The sequence below is a fragment of the Carcharhinus amblyrhynchos genome, chromosome 17, assembly GCF_965287045.1.
Source record: "Carcharhinus amblyrhynchos chromosome 17, sCarAmb.v2.hapA, whole genome shotgun sequence".
NCBI classification, from domain to species: Eukaryota; Metazoa; Chordata; class Chondrichthyes; order Carcharhiniformes; family Carcharhinidae; genus Carcharhinus; species Carcharhinus amblyrhynchos.
Window position 1 is genome coordinate 19,786,761 of NC_137340.1, and position 23,110 is coordinate 19,809,870.

The following is a 23,110-nucleotide window of genomic DNA, read 5'->3' on the forward strand; positions in this document are numbered from 1 at the left end:
AAACTCAAATATTGGACCTAAAACTGGAGTCAGAACAGATTGTGTTCAAATAAATGGGACAGAATCCCATTGTGCATAAAAAGCCCCGCATAACTGCAAGTTATAACTGTCATCTAAACTACATATAAATTTCAAAGAAGCAGGCTGTTGACAGGGATGGAGTTATTCTGATCATCCTGGGGTAATGACTGTAACTACTGCAAAAATAGGAATTTGAAAAATGTTCCCATGCATTCTCTATACAAACACAGTTCATGGAAAATGCTCCTATAGAGCTTAAAAATATATTTTTATATGCCCATGTCAATAGATCTCATCCAGTACTGCTGGTGAGTTTTTATATAGGACATTTCGCTAATACTGCTTTTGGTTCATAACTAAATATCTTAAGAACATAAGAAATAGGAGCTTTTTTTTTCTTTTTTTTTCATTGTTTTTTGTTTCACATCTTCACCAAATTTTGTTTGTGATTGACTGCAGTGAGCTGCTGCTCTGTTGGGCAGAACGACATAGTGGAGAGAATAAAAGACATATCCAGAGACTGCATACAATGTAAAGGGTGAAAGAGAATGACAGATAGAACTTAAATGTGTTACTGAAGAAGTGCTACTCTATTACAGCTAGTAGGGTTCGCCTTGAGCAGTGCCAAAGAAAGAGCATATATTCCTTTTTTAGAGTCACAAAGCCAATGCACAGAGTGGACAGGACAAGCTCTTAATCCATCACCTTGCTTGCTCCAAAAACCAATTCAAATTCAAGTTGAATCCAATTCATGGTCCCCAGAAGAGAGATATACTAGATCCAAGCTGACAAGAGCAGGCATTATACCTGACCTCAGGCTTGATCCCAACAACCTTCCTGATGATTGTCTCCTCCCTGCTAGATATTGGATCAGCAACAATTGGATATGCAACACCTGATAGTTATATTGTAGTTAATGGATTGAAATATCAGGCGTTGTGGATCCACCCATTTAGTGTCTTTGTCCCAAGTGAACAGCTACCCTACCATAGAATCCCTACAGTACAGAAGGAGGCCATTTGGTCCATCAAATCTGCTTGGACTCTCTGACAGAGCATCTTATCCAGGTCCTACCTCCATAACTCAATGCATTTATCCTGGCTAATCCCTCTAACGTACACATCTTGGGACTGTGGAGGAAACTGGAGCACCTGGAGGAAACCCACACAGACATGGGAAAACATGCAGACTTCAAACAGACAGTCGCCCAAAGCCAGAATTGAACCTGGGACCGTGGTTCTGTGAGGCAGCAGTGCTACCCACTGCGCCACCGTGCCACCCCATCTTTTAGATGAGATCAAACCAAGGGCTCATCTGTGCTTTCCTTTGGACGTAAAGGATTCAACAGCACAATATGAAGAAGAGAGCACTCACACCTCAACCAACATTGCTGAAGCAAATGAATTGGTCATTATGTCATTACTGTTGATAGCAGCTTGCTGCGAGCAAATTAGCTGTCATGTTTGGTCATATTATAACAGTAACTCTACTCCAAAGATGATTAATTTGCTGTGAAGCATATTGAGACATCACAAAATTATAAAAAGTAACTCTACTTTTCTTCTTTCTACTGTTGTAATAAGGCATGTCACACTGTTAGATGTATCCTTCAGCTCAACGGATATTTGCCCATTATGTTGCTAAAAGTATGAGAGAATCACAGTATCTGGGACCTAAGCGAGGAAAGCTTAGGTATCTCCTTCACTCATCATATTGAAGGGTTGGGCAATAAACAGTGGTAAGGTGTATATCCCATGTGCAAAATTAATAACTTTACAAATTGAATGCATTTCAATGGTGAGCAAAAGTCTTTTCTTGTAAAGCTAACAGCACAGTGGCAAAACTTTGGAATATTGGTATGTAACCATGCGTCTGCCACTCAGCTGAAGTTCACATAGCATTTATGCAGAAATAATGCGAATGCCATTTGCCTCATCATTTTGACACCAAAATTTGCTCAGCAAGACAGAGAACTGAGGCTGGCATAGGACAGAATGACTGATATCCTGTCATTTAGTTTCTCAAATCCCTCCTGATGGTAGTCACAAAGAGTAGTGTCCAGCCTTGTGGATATTTACTGCTGATAGTATAAGTCTCTACTATGCCATTAAGAAGTTATGAATAATAAATCAACCGATTAGTCTTGAAATAGAAGGAGGAATTCTCCATTTTGGGATGCGGTCCCGTGGTGGGGTGGCGAATGTGGGGTGTTTCCAACTGCGGAGGCTGGTGGGAAAGCATGTCAAATCTTCCAACCCTGACCTCATTAGTTTTTCAACCGGGTGTTTTGTGCTGTATATTGTGGCAGGGCAGGCCTGATGGCACATAGTCCATAGTCCATAGTCCTTTTCCAGGCGCCATTTTGAAAAGGCATCCAACATTGCTGGCCCACTATTGAAGAAAGAAGGTGGACCAGCTGAAAATGAAGGTACAACTCCGGTAACACTCTGAGGCTGGAAGGTTGACCCTCTCCAGGACACCAGATGTGGAAGAGCCACCTGCCGGCTTACCCCCAAGCCACTGCTGTGGTGTTGCAGGTCCCAAGTTTGCTGGCAGCCTCCATCTTGAACTCCAGAGATCACCTCAGGCATCATTCAGGTGAGTCTCGATGCCTGCCCGCCATAATGTTCTAGACACGTTTCGCACCAGCGTATTCCCCCTGGTGGTGTGCAGAATCGGGTATGGATGGTCAGGCCTTCATATTAGGGATGCAGATGAGTTTCATGCCAACCTCCAGTGGGTTTCCCAATCGGCCATGGCGGGCACCAAAAGAAAGATCCCGCTGTAAATTCACACTGGTGTGGTGTAAAAATGAATTCCTCCTTACCCAATGGGTATTTACCCTGGCCAATCCTCCTAACGTACACATCTTGGGACTGTCGGAGGAAACCGGAGCACCCGGAGGAAACCCATGCATATACTGGAGAATGTGCAGACTTCATGTAGTCACCCAAAGCCACGATTGAACTTGAGGCCCTGGCACAGTGAGGCAGTGCCCCTACCCCCGCAATTGAACCCATTGGCAGGGTCTTGGGAGAATTCCACCCATACTTTCTCAATGATTAACTGTTAATACCAGAGAATGAAGTTTTAAAATGAGACTTTATTTATATTAGCTTAAAGGATTGAAAATAAATCCCTTAATATAGGAAATGCAAGAGTTCAAGAACCACTTGTTTCTTCTTTATTAAAATGCTTTCCCCCAGTATCATGAGATTACCAGAAATTATAGTTAATTTTAAAACATTAGTGCTTAAACTCAACTTCTGATCGATAGACATTCAAAGTCAAAGGAATCCACTTTCTCCTTGCAGGCTGGGTCTGGGGGTGCGGGTGGATTGTCAGAGAAGGGGCAAGATGGGGTAGGGCTTCAGGGAGGGGGAAGGGATTCAGAGACGGGTGGGGTGTCAGAGGAGGGGGTGCTGTGACAGTGGGTGGGGTGTTGGCAGGTGTGTCAGAGAAGGGAGTGGATTCCAGGTGTGAGATGATAAGCTAAAGAGGGAGCAGTGAATGGTGGATGATACAGAGAGTCAGAGTGGGGGGGTGGGAATAACAGAGGAGGCAGAAAGTCAGCATGCTGGGTGAGAGAATGGAATTAGAAGGTGGAGTCAGGGACATTCAGTAGCAGAGTCAGGCAAGCAGACAGAGTGCTGGTGTGTCAATGGGAAGTTGGAGTCAGGGGCAGAGTCAGTGAAGAGCGAGGGCCGGGGGCGGTGGAGGGGGGGAGGTGGAGGTGACGGGTTGTCAGCTAAGAATGAAGACAAGGGAGGAATCAGACTGCTGGTGTGTCAGGGGATGGAATCAGTGAGGGTCAAGCTCAGGGGTTGAGCTAGAATACTGAGTGGCGGTGAAAGGATGGGGACAGTGGGGGTGGGAGATGCAGGGACAAGGTCAGGGTGGAGTTAGAGTGCTGGGTGTCAGAGAGACAATGGGAGCAAGAGAGCCAAGAAATGTGGGACCTGAGTGGAATTGGGGGTCAGGCAGAGTCCGATAGGCACAGAGAAACGCAAAAGCCAATTGCAGTCTGGTGGCATCAAAAAAATTAACAATGACCAGAAAATGTTCAGTGGGGCCATTTGCAGAGTGGAGGTCAGATTGTATGAATGGCCATGCTTGAAGCATTAAGCTTTTTAGATGTTGTGTACATCCAGATTAGGATTTCCAATTTCACATAGTCACAATTTTGAATTTTACCCTTTATTAAGTTTTCTTGACTTTACACTCTGGGTATACTTTATACTCTGGTAAACCTTGTAAAGGACACGACAGGAAACTGTGACTATGCAAAATTAGGAATCAACATTGGAATGGAGACTGGAAAACTAAATAAGGAAGTCATTGGGAACATGTAAGAAGTCTCACAACATCAGGTTAAAGTCCAACAGGTTTATTTGGAATGCTACTCCTTCATCAGGTGAGTCACCTGATGAAGGAGCAGCACTCCAAAAGCTCATGACTCCAAATAAACCTGTTGGACTTTATTAACCTGGTGTTGTGAGACTTCTTACTGTGCCCACCCCAGTCCAAAGCCAGCATCTCCACATCATTTTCTGGAACATAAACACAGCATTGGCCTCAGATTTCATCACATCTTTATTTATACATCCAACACATTTCATTAAAAGCTCCAGCATGATCTCTACACTTGTCAACAGCTCAAGTACAGTGGCCATCTAGTTCAATTCTCCAGCTAATCTCTTGTGGAGGGTTGATGCACCTAAAGGGAACAGGGGCATGCTAATCATAACTTGAAATGCTGGACAATACAGACAGTGCTAGCTTGTATGCCTGACCTGTGAAGAAAATCACCATCTACCCATTAAATCTGCATTAACCTGGAGAAAGCAACAAGGAAATGAAAGGTCTGATGGTACTACTTTGATGGAAAAACAGAAAACCACAATGATTTCTGACAGCCTTCGATACTTTCAATATCTAATCTATTTATTTGGGAATGAGTTCAAAGAAAATAAGAAACTTAGTTTGAAAGTTCTATGTCTTACATCAGCATAGCGGCATTATATATATTCGACGTTCCAGTTTGTGGACATGGTGGACTGAATTATTTAAGTAGCCATTTTTTGAATTGACACCCAAGTATTTGCAAAGGATAAAAGGAAAGGAAGGAACTGGGGTCACAGAAAAAAGGATCAAACCACTCTTCTTGGGACGATCAACTCAGAGATTATGAAAGGACACTGAGGAATCAGATCTTTACACCATTAAAGTTCTAAATACGCCCAAAGCAGACTACCAAGGGATTGGCATTTGTGCTGTTCAGATCACGAGCTTCTCACAGAGTTGCAATCTCTGATCACAGAAGCCAAGTAGTTCCCAACTAAATTATAATTCAATGGTTACTCATTACAACTTGAACGTCAATGGGTATTTACCGTTTGGGGAATAAACCATAAGTGAAAGGGAAATAAAAATAATTAGCATGCTACATGCCATACTGTAATGTTACCAACAGAGGAGACAATAGCATTCATTGCATTCAACAAAACTGTTGAATTTAGCAACAAAGTACTCTTTACCTTGTGGTCCCCCATGCAAACATTTGGTCCAATGTGGTCATAGATAACTGACTTCTCATCGTTTTCTGCCTGTAAAACAGAGATCACTTTCTTTAGAGACAGAGTGGCCATTCACAGCAAAGGTCTTTCCACAATTGCTCAGCAGTAAAGGCAAATATTTAGAAGGAGTGAGAAAGCAATCTACAAGAGTTTTAACAAACAAGCAGAGTTGGAAGGCCACCCCTGCATGGATTTGTAAAAAAAAATCCCGCTGAAAGTCAGAAAACCATTTGCTCCAGCACTTACAAACTGGAAGCAAGCACGATGTGGGGGGTTTGGAAGGGGAGGAGAAAACCATCTCTGGAAGTGGGTGAATAACATTGATGAGCAACAATTATATCCACAAGCTGTTTCACTAATGGTGTTTGTGCTATTACTACGTGGCAGTTTCTAGTATTGATGATTTTGTTATTACTGGCACTTTCATTCATGGCAAATTGCACCTTCTCTGTAACAACGTGATTATTATGCATTGGACTCAAGTACTAAGGGTAGTTTGTGCGCAGTTGTTGAAGGACTGTGTGAGAGGCCATTAACACATAATCATTAAAGGCTTTGTATTAATCGGTACATGAAGTCGCAGAGAATAGGCAGATGATTGCTTATTCTGAATAATAAATATTGGTTTTTAAGACCATTTACATCTTGAGTAGTTTAGCAACAAGAGCTGCTGAGGTGCCAGATTTGTACTGCAGGGCCAATCTTTATTGTAGTTAATAACCATTTGAGCATTTCAAAAGATCTGATCGGCCAAGAACAAATCCTGTTTGTAATGAACTTTTTCATGTATGTACAGAGCCTTCATTTCGAGGTGTGGATCACACTAATATCTGATGGTATCAATCCTATTTTGGGGGTCAATGATTTTTCAGTTCTTCATTCTGCAATGTCTTATTAATGGGTGCACTTTAAAGCTTCCATTCTTGGCCGTTTGTAACTTTGCATCACAATTATTTGATAGCCTAATTCCCTTAATTCCATTTTGTCCCATTAGTAGCAGGACAGGATTTCTGTTTTGTGCTGTGCCGTGTGAAAGGGCAGAAGACTGGGTCAGGGTTAAATACACATTTATGTGGTGTCTCTGGGACTGCCATCAGCACTCGGCATCACCCTCGCTGCTGCATGAGCTGCGACCTGGTGGAGTTACTATGGCAACCCTGAATAGGGCCCAGTGGAGGATCTTCTCCGTCATTTTTGAAAAAAAAATAAGTTGAAGAAGAAAAGTTTTACTGTGTAATTCTGACAAGGCCAAGTTCTGAGTGGCATTTAAAGAATTGTTTTGTAAGAAAGAGTGTTGGGAGATTGGATGGACCAGACTCTTAACAGACCTATGAATGTCTGGGGAAATTTATGACCAGACAAAAGAAAATAAATGAGACCAATTGCAAATGTATCTTAATATTAGGAATAGAGTTTACTTTTCAGAGGAAGATATCATTCACAATTTTGAACGAATATTAATGAGACTGGCAAAGTCAGTTTTAGAATTGATGACATGCAATTAATTTTCATTGCTCCAGAATGGGGAGAGATAGATTTCTGGAAGGATATTTGAATAGAGTTCATCTGTTGCTCTATAATACTATAGCCTGGTGGTAAACTAAATAGCTTTAGATAAAGACAGACCACATTCTTATTAAGGTCAGTACTTGCTCCAATAAAATTACCAGCCTTCTTTACTGAGACTGTAACAGCTTTTCTCTGCAGGGTATATTTCACTCCTTTGTTCAGAAATAAACCTCTTAAATGTTTATAATCTGATGTAAAATTGGCTGCTTTGTAAGGCCATGTACACGCAAAACAATTTCAATTGTGGGAAGAGCAAAATGGATCAGCTAATTGTGATCAATCTGCTACAATGATTCTTGAAAATGTCTCAAGCAGCAAAAGACAAAAGTAATTAAACGTTCACGAAAGCAACAATGGAGCGCACACAAAACCTACATAAATGTGAAGGAAGTGAAGACATAAAGCTTCAGAGACTTTGTAACTCTACAGAATGGAGAAACAGCTCCTCCCAGAAACAGGGGAAAGTTACGGAGATTTATATCGCAGACCACAGGTTGAATTTTACAGGTGTTGGGAGGTGTTGAGGGAGAGGGGTGAGTAGCATCGAGGGGGAGGGGGAGAGTTGCAGAACGGCGTGGGGGAAGGGTGTGGCATGGGGGAAAGGCATGGCACGGGGAGGGGTGCAGCGCAGGGAGGGGTGCGGATCGGGTGGAGCGTGGCATGGGGAGGGGTGTGGCGCGGAGAGGTACACGGCGCAAGGGGGCATGGTGGGCGGTGCGCGTGCGAGGGAGGGGTGTGGGGCAGGGGTGGGGTGTGGTACGAGGAGGTGCATGGCATGGGGGAGGGGCGCGGGGCAGGGGTGGGGCATGGCATGAGGGAGGGGCACAGCACAGGGAGGGATGTGGCACGGGGGAGGGACGAGGTGCAGGGGAGGGGCACGGCACGGGGGAGGGGCGCAGTGCGTGGGAGGAGCGCAGCATGGGGAGGGGCACAGCATGGGTAAGGTGCGGGTGTGGGGGATGGGCATGGCATGGGGAGGGGCGCGGCGCAAGAAGGGCGTGACGCAGGGGAGGGGCTTGGCCCAGTGGAGGGGCGCAGCGTGGGGGGCGCAACACAGTGGAGGGGTATGTTGAATAACCAATGTCCTACAACTTCCAGTTGTTGTGCCTCTGCACCAACAGTACGGATGAGAAATTTGTAATATTTGACAATGTGTGCAGATCAGGAGCTACAACTTCAATGTGCACTGTTGGTTCTTGGTTTCATTTTAATACCACTGGTGAGCTCCCTGCACTGTCAAACTGCCAGAGGCAGCTCACTGGATCAAAGATTTCCAACTTCCAATGGTTATCTTGTGATATAGGCTCTCAGGTTGGTCACTGCATGGGCACTGAGCTCCTATTCAAGAGGGGGCAGTTAGCATGGGCAGGCAGTGACTCCCTGGAAAGCTGAGAGCTGGGAGGAGCACTCTTGCTCCTAATCGCCTCACATCAAGATGATCTTTTAAAGTAAGTAAACTGGTTACTATGCAGCAAACTTTAAAAGTTGAGAGGTAGAGATTCTGACCCCTTCTTCTCACTGCTGCTGATTTCCTGGAGGGGATGACATACAGTTTTCTACCTTTTATCTACTTTGGCAATCATATGATGGGGAAGGAGTTCATTGATGTATCACAATAACCCCCACCCCGTGCTCAAGCAAGCACAGCAAATAGTAAGGTTTCACCTCCAAAAATTTCACATTTTCACAAATTACTATTGTATTGTCACATCTTGGAGCATAAACCTGTTTGAACTATAATGTGATGATAGTGTGTCTTTAAGAAATGTATTTGAACCATGTTCTTGTGCAGGATCTGGTGTAGCAGTTTTGTGCACCTGGAGCCAATCTGTCTACTGGCATCCTGTATTATAATTGTTTCTAATGGCTAGAATATTGGTTTTAATCTGAACTAATGCTGCTTTCCTGTTTCTCCTTGGGATTTTGCAGAATGGGGCTTGATTGGGATGATTGGCAAGTGTGGACATGTGATGGGGAAGGAGGGTTTACAGAGAATATTCAAGCTTAGAGGCTGCTTTTGAGTTGAACGAGAGCAGTGTCTCTTTCTTCCCCGCTTTGAAGTTGGAAATTGGAATCTCCCAGGAAATAAATCTCTTTTTTAGAGATTCTGCTGTATGAAAGTGGATCTTTCTCTGAAAATTACTGTCTGGATCTCTGTCCAGAACTGTCAAAAAGCTGAAAATCCAGCATCACGTCAGCATTCTTGTTTTTGTGCTAACTAATTCTGAAGAACAGCGCATGTCTATGGGACACTGCTTTAAAGTGGAACAACAGAGATAGTTAGCTGTTAAAGATTGTTCTTTGGTATGTCTAAGTATTTTAATTGGTAGAAGTTATGCAAACTTTTTTTTTACTATATTCTAACTGTGGTTTTAAATAAAGTTTGTTTTGATAAATGCTTCCCAGTGGATTACTTGTATCATAACTGGAGTATGTTCACCAATACAAAATCAAATGTAAAATTTGAGGTTTAGGCCAACTCCATAATATGTCCTGGAGTTTCTGGTCTGGACCTTAACAAATACTCCATGGTGAAATTAGCATCATAGCATTTAAGAGGAAAAGAGTCTTTTGTCAATTAAATATTCATTGAATGTAAACCGGTGATACAAATATTGTTGGGATTAAAGCATCAATTTATTGCCATTCAGCATTTATGCCAATGGCTCATCCTCTCACTTAACTGTAGAGAGGCACAAATATATTTTGGTTAGGTCCACATGACTGCAGAAAGGTCACGATCAAACTGAGACTGTCCTTTCACGTATAAACAAGTTAGACAAATCGATATCCTGTTCAGTAATAGAAACACAGGAGTCACCCATGATATTTTGTGACACTTGAGGCTGTGTAAATATAATATGACAGTAAATAGCAAGTATAAGCTTTGTGCATCACACTTCAATTAAACCTCATCCAAGTTCACAGTCGGTGCAGGCAGCCTTAATGCTCACTCATGCCCTACAAGTCCACAGCTCCCAACTTCGATTCAGCCACCTGCTCTCATTATAGTGCCTGTCCTCCTTCGATTGTAAATTAAGTCGGATGTAGAGGGCCATCTTAACATCAATTCAATTTGTGTAAAACTCTCAGGATCAAATTTTATTTGTGTAATGTACCTTATAAAATACAACTGGCACCTCACCCATTTTTTTGCCTCTGCCGCGAGCTAGGCTGTACGTAGAGGATTAGTATGGCAGCCTGCAATCCATTTAGCCCAACAGAGAATATGTGGCAACATGGAAGCAATGGATTCAAATAGGAAAACTGGGTTTGAATAAAATCTCATTTATGAGAGGATTTATTAAGAAGGTTCTTGTGACTGTGTTACTTCATGCTTGTGATGTACAGTCAAATGGACACCATAGAAAATTAAATAAAGCCACAACATAAAAGCACAAGAAATCAACAATCTTCTAATTAGCTTTGAATGCAATGAGCTGCTTTAAGGTCAGACACATTATTATAAAGCACTGTTGCCTACAATCAAAACCTAACCTTTTATATATATGCATGGATACATTCAATATGCTGGAATCATCATGTAGTCATAGCAGGAAGTTCAAGTGCATTCATCAAAATCAAGATGATAATTTTCAAAAGCAGCTTAAAATTGTAGATTTTCGGCTGCATAATCTTAAGACAGGATAAACAAATTACAGCAGCATACAAGCAGAAACAAAACTACACTTCACTGAGCATTCATTATCACATGCTATCAAGCAGTTACGCAGCTCCGAAGCAGTGGCCAACCTTTGGTGTGTTAGGGCTCAGAAAGCATAAAATAACATGATGGTGAGTTAACGGACCGTGGCATGATAGATGATGTTGCACAGTGGCTGTTTACAGCTCCATGTCTGTACAATCTGTAACGCCTAGTGCATTGTGCTCAACGTGCCGAGCGCTAATATGAGACGATACACACATTAGCTGGGCCTCTATCTGCAGGATCCTAAAGTGAGCTCTCTATCTGTGCTATTATGTACCTGGGCAATCACGGGAGGCAATGAAATAAATGTGGAGAGAGATGCAATCTAATTATAATGCAAACGGCATTTTACGGATCAGATGCTTCACTTTTTACTCTGAATTGAGGAAGATCAATGAAGAGAGGGACAGATTGCTACAGGAGCAATATCAAACTGATGACAATGAACAGCACAAACCAGTCAAAAGGCTCAACTGGCTAAAACCTACACAAACTAAAACTGATATTCGCTGAACGACAAAAAAACCCCTCAAAATTGTTAATTTTTTATCAATTCAATTATCAGCTAGATGTCTACATAATCTGTCCTCTTGTTTGCAACTGAGTGAGGTACTGATTAGATAATCCAACATTTCAAGTACTGATAGAGTTTGGGAGACAAACTTGCATAAATCTTAAAGGCTATCCTTGCACTTTGTCAAAACTACAACGTCAGACAATAAAATGGACCAAATAATTCAGCATTTGCCTCTCATTTGTAATATCCAACATTTAAAATTGACACAATTCCATTTGCAGCTAACAAACTTCAAAGGGAAAAAAATCAACATTCAATGAGTTATTTGAGAATCTGTTAGGTACTAAATATGTGTCCATTTAATGCTCCCAACACACGCTGAGGAAGAGTGTTGAAGGTCATGGGCCTTCTGACTCTGTCAGAAGTGGTGAAAGCCCTTACACGACAGAAAAGAGCGAAAAGCAACATTAACAATTTTAATGAGGACTGAAAAGATCAAGAACTAAGCTCCTGGTATCTTAGGAAGGGCAATATGAAATAGCCATGAAAATTCCCCCTTGCGCAGGTAAAATCAAACAAATGTTTGGTTCTTGGTTAGATGCATGGAGACGAGTAAAGCTTTCATGCTATGTAATATAGTCATGATTATGGTAAAGTCAGCGTTAATGTTGCTTGACAGTATAGATAGTAATACAGTTAATGCACATGTGCCTTTGCATAAGATGGATGGTTTATTTTTGCTGTAGAGTAGGGCAGCGGTAAAGGATTTTGACTGAGGTTGCCGAGACCAGGAAGCAAGAACACAATACGACAGCCAAGGCAAGAGAGAAGTGAAGAAAACAGAGACAGAAGCAGACAGACAGGGAGACATACTGAAAATGACAGAGAAACGGATCTAGGGAAAATTTCAATGTCAAGATTATTTCATTTGATAGCCACTGTTTCAGCCAGGCTTAGAAATTCAAACCACAGTTCTCTTTACTGCCTTATAATAAATAAGTGAAGATAATTAAATAGTTTTGGAATGAAATATCTGAGTTTTGTTTTAAGAGGGCTATAATACAGTCAAAGGGACGTTTGCTCTTTGGATGTTGAATGATATGATGAATATCATTTTCTGCTTACGGTTATGTTTGTGTTAAACAATAGTACACAATGATCAGCAGCTCATTCATTTACTCTTCCTCCCCTGGAGTAGCGCGCTGGGATTTTGAACTAGCTGTGTGGCAAACACATGCTCTCTCACATGGCAACGTTGCAAAGATTTTTTTTAAACAATGCAGCTTCAATTAGAGGCAGACAGTTTTATGCAAAATGACAGCACTCAGCAGTAAATCAGGCTGCTTGTACTGTGCGGAACTTCACAGAGTTTGTTGCAGATGCCACTTGGTGCCAAATCACGCACCTCCTGGTGATGGAGTGCAATAGGGCCTTAGTGCTCCAAACCATGGTGATGTCTTGTGAATGGGATAGGCAACATAAATTGCAATATACATTTTTTTAAACAAATGCTAATAAACAAGTTAGTCTCCACAGCCATCTTGAACTTGGTTTGGCATTGAGTGCACCTTTTAATCAGCCTTAGAGGATTTGTTTGTCACGAGGGGTACAATTGCACTGCCTAGTGGGATGGCCAAACATCATAACTTAATTCAAAAAAAGCATGACGCAGTGTGCAGAACTCAACAAGGATAGCAATAGGTGCTAGGACAATAAAAAAAAGCTGAATAAGAATAGCAGAATCAATCAACAGATTTAAGAAAGAAATAGATATGTTTCTGATAAAAAGTAGGATAGGGAGCCATTGGGAGCAGGCAGAGAAGTAGAGTTGAGACCAGGGTAAGATCAGCCATGATCACATTAAATGGCAGAGTGGGTTCGAAGGGCTGAATTGCCTACTCCCACTCCTAATTTCTATATTTCTACGTTCCTAACAATCCATTACCCAGGCAGCACATTATCAACAGAAAAAAATAATACCTCAATGTTCACTGTACATTTCGTCAGTAAAAAAGTGATCAAGTTTCCTGCTTCAACAATACACAGCCATTAGGGGAAGTGGTGGCACAGTGGTATTGTCACTAGGGTAGTAATCAAGAGACCCAGTGTAATTTTCTGGAGACCTGGATTTGAATCCCACCATGACAGATAGTGAAATTTGAATTCAATTTTAAAAACTGGAATTAAAAGCCTCATAATGACATTTCCAATTGTCATAAAAATCCACCTAGTTCACTCACGTCCTTTAGGGAAGGAAATCTGCCACTTGTACCTCATACCTCTGGCTTACATCTGACTCCAGATCCACAGCAATGCGGCTGCCTATTAAATGGTCGAGCAAACCGTTCAGTTCAAGGCAATTAGAGAAGGGCAATAAATGTGGCCCAGCCTGCAATGCTCACATCTCCTGATTAAATTTAAAAAATCCTCCTAAATTTACAAGGTTGTTAGGGAGGTCAAGACCTGATGAATGTTGCACTGTGGCTTTTTCACCTCCAGACAATGTAGCAGACTGAGTTATACACCATTTTAAACTTTAACTTTGATGATTAAACAATTACCGTATCAGTTCTTCAGAGACCCTACTAGGAGCACTGCACTAAGCAAGATAAAGACCTACATAGATATTCACCTGTAAGCCTTACGTGTAGGGCAGTATGGCACACAAAACTTGCAACCGTTTCTAACTAAACATTCATTCTTACATTTCTTCAAGATTAGAGGAACAAAACTGTGGGTTAACTACTTACCTTATGAATAAGATCCCGTGCTGAATGAGACAAAAGGATACGATCACACCATGAGGGACACCTTGTGTTCATGTACTGCTTTCCCTGATTTGAATCCTCACTGTATGGATAACTGGGAAACAAATATCAGAGTTAGTGACTCTTTCTTTAACTGGGGTGAGTAAATCATAAAACCTCATACATGGTGTGGTTACCTCCAGATTTCACTATTCTAACACACTCCTGGCCAGCCGCTTTGTAAACTTACCTGAACTCTGCTGCCCTTGTCCTAACTTGCAACGAGTCTCATTCACGCATCACCCCTGTGCTGGCTGACTTACATAGGCTCTCAATTAAGGGACACCTCAAAGGTCATTGGACTCGAAATATTAACTGTGTTTCTCTTTCCACAGATGCAGCCAGACCTGCTGGGTTTATTCAGCATTTTCTGTTTTTAACCTCAACTTTAAAATGCTCATCCCTGTTTTCAAATCGATGTTCTCAACACTCCCTATCTCTGTAATCCTATTCCAACCACTCAAGTCTCCCAGAAATCTGAACCTCTTTAATCCTGGCCTCTTGAGTATCCCTGATTGTAACCGGGATGCTCTGGAATTCCCTTCCTTGACGTCTACGCTTCCTTCCTTTCCTTTCCTCCACTCAAATGATCCTTAAAACTTACCTCTTTGCAACTGGTCCTAATAACTGATTATTTCATTTGATAACGTTCTTGTGAAACACCTTGGTGTATTTTACGACACTGAAGGTACTTCATGAATAAATGTTGTAACTTTCCAATAACAATGCCACAAGACTTCCACTGGTTACACAATGGGCTGAATTTTATTTGCTCTTAGGCAGCAGGTTGGGAAAATAGTATTGGAAAATGCTGATGGATAGAATGCCCAATGTTATCTTGTTTGTCATGTCATACGTCCAGCGGTGGGATAAAGGGAATACAGCCCATCGGCTCAGAGCCAATTGAGCCACTTAAATGCCCAATTAAAAGGGCCTCTTCCTACCTCTGTTGAAAGACTTCTTACTGTGCTCACAGGATGACACAGGCATAGCCAATGGTGTCCAAGATGTGGGACAATCTTTCAAACACAGTAAACCCCAGAGCTTTGCCTTGCTGATTTAGGTTGCTGAAGAGGTGAAGGAGTTTGGTCTGCCAAACATGGTATTAATTACCTGTTTAATGCATGAGCTGCAAACTGACTAAGGCTGCTGACAACCCCTGTAATAGTCTGGAAAAAGCTTGGGGAGGGAGGGGAGGTGTCAGCGAAGAAGCTGATGTTTGAATAATGAGAACACAATGATCCTGACTGCAGCAGGCAATGCTTCTTGCAGACTTGGTTGCAAGAAGTGGCATGATTCTGTGACAGCTTCCTTCTTGCAGTGGTGCAGCTGCCATAGGTACTGCCGCTCCACTGGACCTTTACACTCTCTGCTTGGAGAGAGGCAGGTAAGGCTTCTGATGAGCCCCCTCCTTCTATTTGTTCTCCCTAAACTTGCAGCTCTGTACTCTGCATTCTCCCGCGTCATCTCCTCCTCTTCTAGCTAAAATGGAATTGTTGGGATTCCCTGTGATAATAAAAAAAATGTTGCTTTATGTCCATTACAAGTTGGTAAGGCTGTAAGGGTGGAACAAACACACTGATATGGTCTAAGTAATCAAAAACCACCATCTGATGGAAGCAAAATGTCTCTCCAAAGCTTTTGCAGCGTGTTGCACTGAGAACAGAAAAGAATCCTGTTAAATACTGCTAAAAATGGCAACCTCCCCACTTGTGCCATTGGTAGTTCTGAAGCAGGATGAGAAACTTGGGACACCAATGCTAAGTGGTGATAGAATTCTTTGCAGGATTCCAGAATCAGAATAGGACTCTTGTATTTATTCAGCCTCTGCTTATTTCTTCGTAGGATTGAGTAAGATGGTGCCAACTCAAACATTGCATTGGGCGAGCCTTGGGTGCAAAGTTTAAAGACAATTCCAACCAGTACCTCCCTGATCTACTCAAGAGACATTGCACAGGTGGAAACGTGTGCCTGTGCTACTGACATTGTGGCAGTGATAATGGAACTATCGTTAAGCGCATTACAAATACCGAGGAACACCAAACCACACGGTCATTTTCTTAAGGGCAAAACAGTGGACTTTATATTACACCTTGCACAAAAAAGAATAAAGAACAAACAAGCATGATTTCTCATAACATGGAGCCAGCTGAGTCACAGATAATAGCTTCTGGACCAGCAGAGTTGTGTTAGTCCAGCTCCTTTGTTGCTCTCTGTTCAGTGACAATGGAGTTCTGTACATATGTGTTTGTATGTTCAAGAGCTCCACCCACTGGTTTCCAGATGCTACTTAAAACTTTTGTGTTACACAAAAAATAAGTTGACGAGTGTAGGGCCTTCCCTCGAAAACGAAAATGATTCAAAGTCACATTCATCAAGTTTATTGGACTTCTTTGGCAACCTCTTAAACTTGCCTTCCACACAAAATGCCAGCTATTCTGACTCCTGCATTATGCTTCACTTCAATGCGGGTCCAAGGCTGCTTTGATCAAATGTAAAGCATTGCCCTAAGCAAGGCTTCAGCTGGTGTGGCTTGGACAACAGGGGTGGAATTTACACTTTAACAGCCTGTTTACACACGTCTAAATTCTCAATCAAAAGCCGAGAAAAAGCTAGAAACCGAAAGGAGGGGAGCAAAGGAAGGGGAGATAGATGGATGAAGGACAGAAGGTATATATAGCACCTTTCACAACCTTAGAACATACCAAAGCACTTCACAACCTGTTTGAAAAATAGCCACGGCTGTTTCCTACATTACAAGACTGACTGCATTTCAAAAGTAAGCACTTTGGAAGATTGTGAAAGGTGCTATAAAAATACGAGTCTTTCCATACCAGTTGTCAGTGAAGATTTGAGAGGATGATTATCAACTAATCCTGTATTAGTAGGTCATTCAGAAACTGCTGCGACTTTAGGGATACATGTGAAGTTCAGGGGAAGGAGTAACGACTCTGCTTGGGAAACAGGTCAATGCAATGTTATCAATTTTTAAATTCCCACATTTCATCTGGTATGCCGCTCATAAATATAAGTAACCTGCAAATTGAGATGAGCATGTTTATTGTACACACTTATTTATACAATCAATAGGTCTGCTATCTGGCTGTACACATTAACCCGTGTGAATAGTTATGATTCAAGGGACTTGTTTCAAGTAGAACAGTTTTTACAATCAAAGTTTGAGCATTTAAATGTGAAGTACTAAAACTAATCAATAATGCAGTTTATTAGTCACAAACAGAGCACTTAAACTTCCTTATGTGAGCCGAGAGTGAATTGCTCTCAAATTCTATTGCAGGATTGGATGTTTGATGTACAATACTGCTCTCCCAACTCAACAATAATCCTAGATTTGTTGATGTTTTGGAATTATAGCAGTTTGTGAAGGTTAACATTTGAAATTATGTTCTCAAGGGTAGCTCTCTCATCCTTGATCAGAATTGGTTCAAGATCACTTGAGCACAAAACCTAGGCTGACACTCCAATGCAGTACTGAAAGCCTGCTGCATTGCAGGAGGTACTATCTCTCAGCAGAGATGTTCAGTGGAGGCCCTATCTACCTCTGAAGACAGACAGGCTGAAGAAAAACAGGGGATTTTCTCCCAGTGCCCTCAACAATATTTATCTTTCAATCAACATCACTAAAAAAGGTACAGAAACAGAAAATGCTGGAAAACCTCAACAGATCTGGCAGCATCCGTGGAGAGAAAATGGAGCTAAAGTTTGAAGTCTGGGCGACCCTTCGACAGGGCTCTTTGCAAAGATAGTTGCATTCTAGTAAGCATGCCTTATTGCATTGTTGTTTGTGGAACCTAATTGCCAGCAAGTTAATGCTATGCTTCCAACATTAAAACAGTGCCAACACACTGATATCATTGGCTGTAATGCTCTTTGTGACACTGTCAAGCAGTCAAAGATGCAATGTAAATGAAAGTCTATGGTTATGTTGTAATATTCTTCTTAAAGAACTAGTAACTAATTATAGAATCCTACAGTGTGGAAGGAGGCCATTTGGTCCATCGAGTCTGCACTGATCACAATCTCACCCAGGCCCTTTCCCCATAACCCCATGCATTTACTCTAGCTGGTCCCCCTGACACTAAGGTGGATTGGCCATGCTAACCTGCACATCTTTGGGTTGGCACATGTGGGAGGGAACCAGAGCACCCAGGGGAAATCCACACAGATACAGGGGGAATGTGACAATAACCCAAGCCCGGAACCGAAGTGAGGTCCCTGGTTCTGCAAGGCAGCAGTGCTAACCACTGTGCCGCCAGGGAATATATGTTCTGTGAATTTATATCAATGGGTGCCACATTAATTGTCCCACTGGAGTCATGTGCCAAGCAACCATGCTTCAGTCTGTCAGTCCACCAGCCCCATGGAGAGCTGAAAGAAATACGCATGATGGAAACCCCAGCATTTTGAGTCGAAAGTGTAGATGAACTTAGAGGAATTAAAAGACACAATACATGGTTTTTCCTTCCTAAACTGAGGAAGACCATGCCGGTATTAAAGTTTCAGATCTGCAATTTGAGTGCGAAAATCCAGTTCCTGGGAGATTTGTTTCAAATCATCTCAAGTGATTTGTAGTTAAATAATTAGCGAGAAACTCTCTGACCAGTATCTGGGTTGCAGTCAATCAGAAACTGCTTAGCTCCAAAGTTAAAAGTTTGTGTGTGAATGTGCTATAAAGGACATCTCCACATGAACTGAACAATAGCTTTAATCTCTAACTGATTGCGGGTAAAAGTTTAAGTGTATTAGTGTTACAAGTAGGCTTACATTAACTCTGCAATGAAGTTACTGTAAAAAACCCCTGAGTTGTCACACTCCGGCGCCTGTTCGGGTGTACTCAGGGAGAATTTAGCATGGCCAATGCATCTAGCCAGCACGTCTTTTGGGCTGTGGGAGAAAACCGGAGCATCTGGAGGAAACCCATGCAGATACGGGGAGAACATGCAAACTTTGCACAGACAGTGATCCAAGCCAGGAATCGAATCCAGGTCCCTGGCATATGAGGCAGCACTGTTAATCACTGTGAAAAGGTTCATGAAGTCAGTGTAAAAATGTGGAAGGTTACTTGAAACAAATAGCCACTCTCCTAACTTGGTCGTAAGAGCACAAAAATAGATAAAGCTTATTTCAAACTAAATGCTGCACCTAAATAAATAATAGAGGTAGGGAGAAAGATTCTTTGAATATTATTTATTTAATTAAAATGTCATCATTTTTTCTGGTATTGATAAAACTGATTTTCTTTGAGTGTGATATCTTGATAATTCTGCCTTAGGAATTACTGATTTTTTTTCTTGGATACAAACATGTCTAAAGCTTTTAGGCCTGCCAGCCTCTTTTGCTGAATAAACGAGGAGATGTTGCGCAGCTCATTTGGGGGGGGGGACGGGGGTGGAAATCAGTATGGTAAACACCGAACAGCAAACATTGCAGTTAAAATACAATGTGTTAAACAGCTGCTACTTGCAAATGTTACAATAACACCATGGTGACCAAGCTAACAATGGGGTCAAAGGTTTCGGAGGAAAATGGGGTCAATCAGGCAATCCATGGGCTGCGGTAGCAAAGGACAAGAAGTGCAAATATTACTTGAGTCATAGCACTGCATATCAGATCAAAATCACATGGAAGGTTTTTCTACAAGGCAGTGGCAATCTCAGATCTTTCTCTTGGCGTTAACTGAAAACATGCCTCTTTCTTTGAAAAATCACAATCAAAATGCTCAAAAAAGCTAAACTTAAAGGCTGATACCAAGCTGCAAAAGCCTATTTGTGAAAAGAGATGCAAAATAAATACTAAATTTCTGACCGACAACTTTCAATGATCCTCCTTGGCCAGTAACAACACCTCCACAAATTTGTTAAGGCGACGGCAGAATAAAGACCAGGTTACAAATGAGAATCCCCAAACAAGACTTGATTGACCACAATGTAAACTACTCTGTGATGTTCTGCTATACGTGAACATCTTGCATATCCCAGCAGATTACATGGCAACCTAATACAATGCCAAACACCAGCCAGTCACTGCTGATTAATTTCTCTAGATTAGTATTCCTGCACACTTATCAGAAGGCAAACTTCACCAAAGGGTGTGTACAATGGAAAAAAAACACTTTTAAACAATGTCACTTTACAACCTTCCAGAGTCAATACTGTAATTAATGAATTGCCTGATAATGTAACAATTACTTACATGTTTGGCCTTCCTCAAGGAGTCTTCATTCACAACCGCTTCCTGCTCATTGATTCGTTATTCACCGATAGCCCTGGATTAAAAACTGGGGCCTTGTTTTATTGCTAATCATTGCGACTGACAAGGGGCTGTATTTAATGTGACCAACTCTTACTTTCAGGTTGAAGCAATCAGGTGGGAGAGTGAAATCTAAAAGTAAGCAAGACTGGCGGCAAATTCTTAGACCAAGTAGGCGTGCTCTTCTGCACCCTTTTGGCATGAATTACAGACACGGTCTGTCCTGATAAAGCCTAATGTTTGACTGGTGAGCAGTGAAAATTGCATTGTGGTTACATCAAAAGTAGCCAAGGTGCCACATTTAAGCAAGGTATTCTCAAAACTGTGTTCGAAATGCAGCGTAGTACAATGGAAATAAAATGCAAATTAAGCTGATCTTTCTAAAAAAAAACAACATTCATTTCTACCAAATGTATAAAGCCTTCAGTAAGAAGTAAGAAGTAAGAAAGCCTTCAGTAAGTAACTTCAGTAAGAAGTTTCAGCAAGACCCAAGCACATCTCTGAAAGTTCAGCTTTTCACGGCCAAAAATCTGAAGCTTTGCCTGTAAGGTGGGCTGCTGTTAAAGCCATCTAGCTTGGAGTGACCTTTGGAGAGAATTCCGAGGCAAGATCTTTGAATGTGAAGTCTGGGATCCCTTGTGAGAGAGACGGAGTCTCAGTGAGATTGGTTTACTCAGTGTTACTGACGTCTACATGGGTTGAGAAATCTGTGGAATCTGTTTAGGTTGCATTTGGTATTTATTGTGCACTGTGGTGTGCTCAACCTCAGTTTACTTATTAATTCACATGTACCTCATATTTACCTCGAATGTTAGACTATAACAAAGAAATGGTAAATTATTTTATCTCTCTGATTTGGTATGGCAAAGTTTACTTTTGCTTATTCAAAACTCATGGAATCTTGTTGCTTTATTCGCTGAGCAAGTGCCTTGATTCTCAAACCTGGCCAACTTTAAATAAAAAGCTACTGGTTCTTATCCAGATCTCACCAATAAACTGGGGGTCTGGTGAAGGATCATAACACTGCTTAAATAAATTATAGTAGAATGCAGCCCGAGTTCTAAACACACTGTTATGTGTCTGTATGCTTCAGCAGGGACTCCAAGTTCTTGCGAGGCTAGCACCACTTAAAGCTAGACTGCACTACTTACAGCCTGCTTGCAACTCAGAGGTAATGTGCTGCAACAGGTTCCGGAAGCAATTGGACAGGCCATCCGAGAGCCAAAGAGTAAAAATGTTACAACAGGGAGAGAGTTGGCTCTGATGCAACAGTGAAGTTCTTGATGCAGGAAGCGAACAGGATAAAAGAGGTTCTCTATCCACAGGGAGCCAAGGATGCACACACCTTGCACACACACATGCACATGTACACACACACATGCACATGCACACATGGAAGGCAGTAAGTGCAGATAGCTACCGCTAACACTGTAATATGTTGAGCTCCAAGGACCTCCTGGATGCAGTGCAGAAGGCTGAACAATTGTAATGAATGCATCATCAAACGTCACATGCTTACAAATAAATCACTCGCCTCACAAACTGATCCATTCACCATCCTCACTTCGGTTGACTAACAATGTTCTTGACTAACCACACCTCATACCTAACATTCATAATCTCACTTCACCCTCACACTTAACACTGCCGCCCATCTGACACCCACATCTCTCAGCTTACACACTCCGGCAGCTATTCAACCATATCATACCTTACACAATGGTACACATCTCTCTCTCTCTTGCAGGACAAAGTGATGCATAGCTGCATCAGCGAGCAGAGGACAGGCGTCACTATGTGTCCTCACTCCCCTGGTACTGACAGCACTGGTAATCCTTGGAGTGATCATAACTGATCTATGGCTGTCAGCAGGGCCAAAATCATTGACAGTCAGAGCATGTTCTGGCTTAATCCTCTTTCTCATAACCCACTTCCAATTCATCCCGCAATCTTTTTTGATTTACAAGCTGCAGATGGTTTAAGCATGCACCTCTTTCCTGCTCCTTCCCTCATTACAATACTAGCCTTGTGTTTTTCTCCTTTCAGATACCCAAGAACTGCAGCCTGTCCAGACATGAGAGGCTGGCAGAGCAGTGGACACAGTTGTGCAGATCCCAGTCCGCTTAAGGGCAAGATTGTACAGGAGTTCTGCTTCAGAGGGTTTAGACAAGAATTTTGACAGGGTGGTGGACAGACAAGGGCTGATGGGCAAGGATTAAATACTTGCTCAATGGGATGCCTGCCAGAAAGTTTATCGTCACACTCAAGGAGCATGGAAGAATAACTTGGCACGTGGCTTTGCATAGAGCTTTGAACCCAGCATTTTGCAGCATAAAGCTGTGCGCCAACTCAATGAGAACACAGATTTACATGGCCATGATGCAGTGTCTGATAACCGATGTCTCAGCTCCCACTGCAGCACAAGTGGAAGCCATACAATGTCTGAGTGCTGCGCTGGAAGCACAGGCCATGACACAAGCACAGCTTGTCGCCATACAGGCCCAAACCGCGGCCATCATGATTGCGATATCAGCGCTCAAAAGGGGGCTTCAGCATCTCACGGTAGTGGAACAAACATTCGTCCGACAGATTTCTGGATTGCTGAGATTCCACCCTGGGGCAGTGGCAGTGGTTCCAGGGA

At 42.1% G+C, this 23,110-nt stretch overlaps 1 protein-coding gene across 3 annotated transcripts in view; it reads right to left on the reverse strand.

The window, feature by feature from the left end:
• Positions 1-23,110, reverse strand: part of inpp5a (inositol polyphosphate-5-phosphatase A) — a 499,011-nt gene that overhangs the window by 14,829 nt on the left and 461,072 nt on the right. For all 3 annotated transcript variants that reach the window (XM_080205594.1, XM_080205595.1, XM_080205596.1), the window contains exons 13-14: positions 14,143-14,254; positions 5,559-5,627 (exon numbers count right to left, since the gene is read on the reverse strand). In XM_080205594.1, the coding sequence (XP_080061720.1) occupies positions 5,559-5,627; positions 14,143-14,254 (181 nt within the window). The remainder of the gene's footprint in view (positions 1-5,558; positions 5,628-14,142; positions 14,255-23,110) is intronic.